Source organism: Boleophthalmus pectinirostris, unplaced genomic scaffold (assembly GCF_026225935.1).
Source record: "Boleophthalmus pectinirostris isolate CB_2022bp ecotype Guang Dong unplaced genomic scaffold, ASM2622593v1 HiC_scaffold_13, whole genome shotgun sequence".
In the NCBI taxonomy this organism is placed as follows: Eukaryota; Metazoa; Chordata; class Actinopteri; order Gobiiformes; family Gobiidae; genus Boleophthalmus; species Boleophthalmus pectinirostris.
In genome coordinates, this window is record NW_026571036.1 from 24,499,916 (window position 1) to 24,508,247 (window position 8,332).

Below are 8,332 nucleotides of genomic sequence, written 5' to 3' on the forward strand. Positions count from 1 at the left end.
CAAGTTTTACTCAAAGTAAGAGCAATGTTACTTTAAAATAACATTGAAGTAGAAATACAAATGCAAGTGCTCCAACAAATGACTCAAGAGTAAAAAACAAAAAAGTACTTGGGAAAACTATACTCAAGAGTATAAAGAGTAACTGACGGGACATGAAATCTGATTTATAATTTGAAAAATGACATGATTTCTGATGGAGTGATGCAAGAAGCAAATGTTCATGTTTACTCAAATAATATCATTGACGTAACAGTACTCTTAATCAAGTAGGAGGAAAAGTAGCAAAGTCGTAGTTCCACTAGACCAGGTTTCAGGCACATGTGGGTAGTACTCAGTTACATTTACTCATCATTTACTGAGTTACATTTCCTGATAATATTACACTTGAGCTGTGCTTCCTTTTCCCACTGCGAGTCTAAAGTGACAATCTTTGTGACAATGATTTGAACATTTGTGTTTCGTGCAGCTCCTTCACATCTGATTTAGTTTGTTTCATTTTTGTATCTGTCCTTTGAAAATACCTGATCTTATACTTCAAATTATAAATCAGATGTTATGTCTCAACAGTTACTTGAGTAGCACTTTTTCCAAATACAGTTTTACTCCACTTGAGTAATTTCTTGGACCACTACTTTGTACTTCTTGAATAATATTATTACTAGCTTGTGTAATAACATTAGTTGTCTGCTCTCCGCACTCGAGTCATGTGCAATAGATTTGGAAAGAACGGAGAAGCGCTCAGGACAGACGGGAAAGCACCTGTCCGCTTTACGTAAGGGGGCGGGGCTTGAGCTGACGCGACACACCTGCGCACGAGCAAGGAGCGCTCACCTGCGCACGAGGAGGGAGGAAGAAAACAAGAGCTCGAGACAGAGCCAAAGTCCGACATCATGAGGCTCCTGGTGCTTTCTGCTTTGTCCTGCGTGTGTCTGGCCCTGTGTCCGGACCTGTGTCCAGCGGCTCCCGCGGTAAGAACCGGCTCCTGCCGCCACCTTCATGTCCTTCTGATGATTAGAGCAATTCTGTACCATCTGAACATCAAACAATAGACGTGGACTCTGTGCTTTACTCACTTCCTGTTTTGTGCTCGTACAAGATTTAGGTTGGGCAAAGAAGAACCTAGATTTATTTATTTATTTACTTTTTACTTTTTACTTTGAACTGAAATTATATTTAATTTAAATAATATAATCTATATTTATACTGTTACTGTTCCCATCACATTTTATGGCAGACTGTCTAATAGCTACTGAATTGCATTGGATTACATTTTATTTATCAAATAGGCTAAATAAATGTAAGCGTTTTTTGTTTTTGTTTTTTCCTCCTTCCCTTATTATACATAGATAAAAATATATAAATATACATTTCCTATGAATACACACAGTTTTCATTCTCTTACATTCGTATTAATCTGTACATGATTAGACTTCTGGTGATGTGGACCTGTACGAGTGTGTTTATAACACAGTGAGTAAAACAGTCAGAGTAAAATGTGACCTATACTGGCTTTTCTTTGTATATCGGCTAGTTTCAGAGTCGATCTTTGCCTTTGAATACATGCAGCAGGTTTATTTTGACCTGAGTACATGTGTACGGAGGCACATTCTGCTTTGACACATGGGAGTAAATGTGGTACTTTTTAAGATGAATTATTTATAATGACAACATACTGGTGTTGTCATGATACTGAGGAATAGACTCAATACTCAATATCAATTCTGATTCCACGATGATTAATAAAAATATATTTAGACAATAGAATGTGCTCTTCAACATAAATGGGAGTTCTTTCTTTTCTATTCCCATGTGTGTGTTATATGTGTGTGATCCTCAGTGGTCCATGTGTGTACTAGTCTCTCTGCTCTGATACTTGTTCTGATTCAGCTCAACATTATTATAATTATTATTTTATTATTTATTTATTTATTTCGGTCACAGGTATATTTTGACATTAATTCACAGACAGTCATATTTACCATCATTTTAAAGACATTTAGGAAAGCTTAATTTCTGTCCTGTCAAATAAGTATCTAGTTTTGACAGTAGTTTCAGTATTTTCAGGCTCAGTTTCCATGGTGATTCATCTTTCTGTACAGACTTGTATTAGTATATTGAGTTTCAAAGCTGGTGCGGCGCAGACACCGGGCCTGTGCGCTCTTCCTTGTTGTGGTTTGTGGACCGCACTGGTACAGAAGTGTGACATGTGAGTCTGAGCTGTGGTTTAATGAGAGACACGCTTTACACAGAACTCTGCCTCTGGGAAAGGCTCTGCTCAGGCCCACTCGGAAACCAAACCAAACATTTCACTTTAAAACTTTCAAATAATGTAAGTGAAATAAGTCAACAAAACCACAAGCCAAGCATTAGCAGGAACTAGCCAGCAGGTGTTAGACGCTATGGTTTTAATTTAGTTCTAAATTGAAATCCCCTAATATGACTGATATAAAAATTCACACCATTTTTGAATTCCTATTAGGGTTGTCAAAAGTATTGAAAATCAGACAATAATGGATACTAGTAACTGATAACTACTACTGAATCTAGATCCAAATTTTTTCGCAGGTATCAATACTAAAAAAGTCTCATTGACAGGACAGAAATGAACCTTTCCTGAATAGTTTTAGAAAGATGTTGAGCTGCATCAGAACAAGTAGAAGAGCACATGGACCAACATGAACCTCCTGCACCACTGACCATTACACACATAAAACACACATGGAATAGAAAAGAAAGAGCTTTTAATATGGAAAGTCACATTGTTTTGTCTGAAGAAAGAGTGCCTTTTTATTATCACTGAGTTATCGGCAGTGTTGGGAAGGTTACTTTTAAAATGTATTCTCCTACAGATTACAGATTACACACACCAAAATGTAGTTTGTAATGGAATCCATTAAATTACTTAAAGTGAGTAATGTAATCTGAATACTTTGGATTACTTGATTTACTGTAGAGAAGCAAAGACGAGGAAATCTTCACATAAGATGTTTTGTCTGATAAAAGAAAATAAAAAGTCAGACTTTACTGAACCAAATTAAAAATATTATTGATAGAAGAAGAGGAGACATGTCCACACAGCATGGTTTAGTCCTGTTCAATCCTATTTTAGTCCTGGTTTAGTCCTAGTTTAGACCTGGTTTTAGACCTGGTTTTGGACCTGGTTTTAGACCTCGTTTTAGTCCTAGTTTAGACCTGATTTTAGTCCTGGTTTAGTCCTAGTTTAGACCTAGGTTTAGTCCTGGTTTAGTCCTGGTTTAGTCCTGGTTTAGTCCTGGTTTTAGACCTGGTTTTAGACCTGGTTTTAGACCTGGTTTTAGACCTGGTTTTAGACCTGGTTTTAGACCTGGTTTAGTGTCCGTCAATGAGTGGAATTACCAAAAAAAAAAAAAAAAAAAAGGGATATAGCCCAAAAGGTGAAAACAGGAAAAATACCGCTGTGTAATCCATTTATTTCAACCAAGTAACTGTAATCTAATTACCACTCACTGAAACAGTAACTGTAATCGAATACAGTTTCTCATAATTTGTACTCTGATTACGTAACTCCGGTACATGTAATCTGTTACTCCCCAACACTGGTTATCGGGTGTATTTCTTCGTATTAAAATCAATCCTGAAATGATCGGATGGTGAAAGTGTGATCCTGCGTTTTATCCTGTCCTTCTTTTTTTAACCATAAAAATATCATTTAAAAAGAATTAGCAGAAGAGATGTAGAGTGACAGATTAGAATATCTGTCTTGCTATGTGTAGGTCTGTAACGATAATTACTATATCCACTTCAGAATATTATAAATGGAACAATACTTACACACACAGGTCAGATCTATGGAAAGGTGTGCCTGTTTTTTAAAGCAAGATTTACTTTGTATTTATTCAATTACAGGTGATTTTTACTGCTCAAAAAATACCTAGAAAAACTTGGTCTGGTTTGGTCTCCAAAATGATAGAAATGCTTAATGCCATACTATGAAACATTCCAGACAAAGCAATAACATTTCCATGGAGAAAAGTTGGTGGCAAATCCTCCAGTAGAAAAGTTACACAATGCACTAATTACAAATCACAATGAGGCAGTCCTCCTGTTACCAATACAAATGCACTCTATGTTCTTTGACAACTTTGGTTTTGTCTCCGCAGAGATCCATGCCTCCTGAAGACCTGGAGGCGTCTGGAGATGACCTGGAGATGGACCTGGACCTGGACCTGGAGGGCTCAGGCTCAGGCTCAGGGGAAAAGCAGGAGACAGGTATGATGCACCACTTCAGCCTCACAGTGGACGAGTGGTTCATAGTCTCGATAACGACTCTTGAAGTGCTATGTATTACTGAAGTAAATCTAGACCATAAACAATAATACTGCAACCAAACTATAAAGGATTATTGACTTGGTTTATCCCCCAAAAAATATATGTTGTGAAAAGATATGAGCTGCAATAAATAACAGAAAGCAACACAGTTCCACAATTTCATTTGAGTACAGAAAAATAACTAACATTCTCCTACAAGTGGAAAAAAGTACTCCCCAAAAAACATCTGTCCATCCATTAGAGCATTTATGGTGACATGCCCACCAGGGATTTTGTTTGTTCTACTACTGCAGCATTCAATAAACAGTCAGACTTTTTGATTTGCCTTTTGGGGTCAGTGATTTACGAATAATATTTTGGTTTTAATGTATCATTGGTCAATTTTCAAGGTTTGAAAACTGTAAAATTGATCTGCAAAGGTTGACATTTGCTGCTTTAAGCGAATGGCAAAGATGACGATCATTCAATAGACTTTATAGGAAAAACAGTAGTACCATTTCAACTTATAATATCTTATCTATTTATCTATCTATATCTATATCTATATCTGTCTATATAAATAATCTCCATCTGTATCCGTTTGTCTGTCCGTCTAATGTTTTTTATTTTTATTTATTTGTAAAGGGGTATTAATGAACATTTAACCGATGTGGCTAATTTCCAACTCACTAACCGCTGCACATGCAATTCATCTCGGACAGTTTAATTAAAGTTTGAAGTCAAACGTTAATGTTTTTTTAAGAAGCAACAGTGTGTGTTGGAGCCATATGTCCTGTCTGTCTTTTGGATGGCTGTGAGGAATGCCAATAAACAACTGAGGGACACAGTATTTTGACTCTGTTTTGTGGCAGAGACGTGTCCGAGACGCCACACTCGCTGCAGTCAGAGCACACTGCCAGTTCCAGTGTGATTGGTGTAACCGGTATCCATACTTGTATCAGAAACACCGGACTGTACTCGGGCCAGTCTTACGTGATGTTACCAAACAGTGGGGGTTGCAGAGGCCTCTGAAGGCAGCACACACTTAGATTTAGGTGTTTTTGACCAGAAAGCTGCAAATGTACCTAGTTTGCACTCAAGCTGCTGAAAGATGATCAGGAACAGAAGACAATGCTTTAAAACACTATATACTCACTTAAGTAGAGAATGGATTTAGTTTTTAGTTTCACTTAAAGAACTGCTCGTGTGTCCAGAGCTGTGGGTTCGTTTTGCCACACAGGTCTGTAGTGCTAGTGTTAGTGTTTCTGTAATGATGTAATATAACATGATAAAGGTTTGCTGTGTAATATTTAACCAGGCTCTTCTGTGTCTTTGCAGTGATGGTGGAGGAAAAGTCCACTAACCAGGGCTCTGGTAGAGAACACCCATATCCAGCAATCCATAAATATGAAGAAGCTGAGCCGGTATGTTCTAATAAATAAGGATTACAGACATTTCAAAAGAAATAAAGCATTTGTGTTAGAATGTCCTCTTCTGTTATTGATTTATAATTGATACAGCAGTTTGGAAAACTATTTAAGTGCTTTGGAGAAGTAGACAGACTAATAATAAAGAGTTACTCAAATGTGTGAATGAAACAAAACACAGCTCCAGGTCTGTTTTTGTGGAGGTCATGCTATTATAATCATCATAGAAGCATCAGTGCAGCCTTTACAATCCTTCTTACGTAGAAACTGTGCTCCCTCCCACACCTGTGACACAGAAAAGCCTCATGATGTCACATGCTTCAATACAGGGAGTGGAGTGAACCATAGTAAACTTTACTGACAGGTTTGGAAATAACACCCAGCAGTAGTTCCAGTAAAACGACAGTTAACACAGGGAGTGTGCCAGTCCTCCACCCCACCTACGACAACAGCAACAACTACAGGCCCTGTCTGAGAGTATGAGCAACAGTGTGATGGGTCCATAGGTGTGTGTGTGTGTGTGTGTGTGTGTGTGTGCATGTGTGTGTGGGCTGACTTGTTTCTGTGTGTGCATACAGGAGCTTGAAGGTCCCTGGGACAGAACGCCCATCATGGTCCAGTCCAAGAGCATCATGGAAAGCAAAGAAGTCCTCACAGGTAATCACAGAAACCAGCTCTGTGTCCACGCAGCTGTTCACTCAGATACATGTGCTGCATACTTCGTACACAGAAAAAGACAGTGTGTTATGAAAAATAGATTTTTTTTCAAACCCTCCTTATGGTTAGCTGTAAGATTCTGTGCTCCTCTCACAAGCTTATGTCACTCATGCTCCCAAGTTTTGAGCGTTATATGTTCCAGATCTGGTATTTTTTACTATTTTTAAACATAAAATGCTTTGAACATAAAAAATGACATGATAAGCTTGTAATACATTTCTTTGTCAGCAGGTTGAGCTTGTATGTATACACACTTTTTCTCAAAATGTCACTTGCACACTATTTATTGCTCTGCGTGTCCTTTGAATATGATGTGATCTGTGTGTGTGTGTGCAGGAGTGATTGCTGGAGGACTGGGGGGGCTGGTGCTGGCTGTGGTGCTGGCGGGTTTCCTCATCTACAAATGGCAGAAGAAAGACGTGGTTCCAGGATACAGCCCGGCCAGCAGGATAGTGACAGGGCAGGACCACCTCCGAGACCAGAAGGAGGCGCTGCAGGGAGAAGACGTAATACTCGTATGACCTCACTGTACTCTCTGCCTGCTGCTGCTGCGGTACTTTATGACAAGTCAATGTGTCCCACTACTAGACGCTAGGGCTATAGTCGATTAAAGAGGGGGTATTTTGTAAACTCCACTGTCTGGAACTTTCTACCATGTTATAACAATTCCCTTATCAAAAACATGCCTGAAGAGGGTTTATATGTCATCCATGCATGTTTAAATAATCTAGTGATCTCTCCCAGGCCACATTTCAACCTATCTTATAGTTAACTGCAAGATTCTGTGCAAGGAATCGCCCACATGCCTACATTACCCATGTGCCCACATGACAATTTCCCAGAAATATACAAAACAGTACACAGCAACTTGACAAACCTGATGTGATGTGCAGTAGTTTCATTATCAGATGCTCCTGATTGTAATGTGATAACGCTCTGAAAATAGTAAAAGATAACATGGTGATGTAAGTATGTTTATGTGTAGAAGTAAAATAACCCCTATTTAAAGACGTGTGCTGCCATTTGACTGGTTGACTAAAAATGGGGCGCTGCAAAAGCTCTCAAAACTATTCCCTTTGTGTATCTGACCCAGACTACACCTGCATGCACTTATATAAACACAGATTCCACTTGTGAATCATGAATTTAATCTGACGTTTTACTTTATAAATAACACAATATACCAGATCTTCAGCTCACTCACACTCTTCTCCTTTCTGCTCTTGTCCCATATAAAGCCTTCTCAGCTAAACAGAAACATGTTTAGTCAACTAAGACAAAGTTTGTGCTTCTAAGACTCGATTCATCAGCTGATGAATCGACTGAAGGACTAAAGCCCTACTACATCTGTAAATATGTTGATTATTCGAAGTGTAATTTATTAGAAAACGTTGATTGAAATGCGTATGTTTTATCCTTGTATGTGTCATGTGTAAAGACTGTTTCTGTTCATGAATGGTTAACCTGTACAAACACAACTGCATCAGTGAAATGATTAAGCCTTGAAAACGCGTCAAATGGATTAAGTATTTCTATTTCATTGTTTTGTCTGTGCTCTGTAGTGAATCTGGCACGCTTGATAATCCCATTATTAAAGGTCCTATATTCCACAAACCTGACTCTTGTAAGATTTAATCCATGTTCAAATGTTTGAGTAACACTTTATTATTACTATGTCTACATCTCCAAAGCTCAAAATGCTCTGTTCCACTTTGTGGTAGTTTTCAAGTTAATTTTTTACCTTGTTGAGTAAGACATGCAAATTCATGCCTAAAATCATCCAAATGAAGCTGTATGGAGTTTAATGTTTAGTAATACAGGAAGTGCTCCACTTCCTGGTGCGGTCCAGTTTTTCATGAATCATGGAGTCTACGATATGACTGTGACTGGATTCTGTTCAG

At 38.2% G+C, this 8,332-nt stretch overlaps 1 protein-coding gene across 1 annotated transcript; it reads left to right on the forward strand.

Moving 5' to 3' along the window:
• The first annotated feature begins 830 nt into the window (after window positions 1-830).
• On the forward strand, window positions 831-8,037 carry LOC110173936 (syndecan-1-like). Its single transcript, XM_020939961.2, has 5 exons — window positions 831-968; window positions 4,140-4,248; window positions 5,626-5,711; window positions 6,293-6,371; window positions 6,768-8,037. Exons 1-5 carry the CDS (start codon window positions 891-893, stop codon window positions 6,950-6,952), a joined length of 537 nt encoding a protein of 178 aa, XP_020795620.1. The 5' UTR covers window positions 831-890; the 3' UTR covers window positions 6,953-8,037.
• Window positions 8,038-8,332: the final 295 nt, after the last annotated feature.

Excerpts from the sequence above, each read along its gene's own strand:
- LOC110173936 (XM_020939961.2), top strand. The coding sequence starts at position 891 with ATGAGGCTCCTGGTGCTTTCTGCTTTGTCCTGCGTGTGTCTGGCCCTG. Across the intron at positions 969-4,139 it reads TGTGTCCAGCGGCTCCCGCG|AGATCCATGCCTCCTGAAGA; the intron begins GTAAGAACCGGC and ends TTGTCTCCGCAG. Across the intron at positions 4,249-5,625 it reads AGGGGAAAAGCAGGAGACAG|TGATGGTGGAGGAAAAGTCC; the intron begins GTATGATGCACC and ends GTGTCTTTGCAG.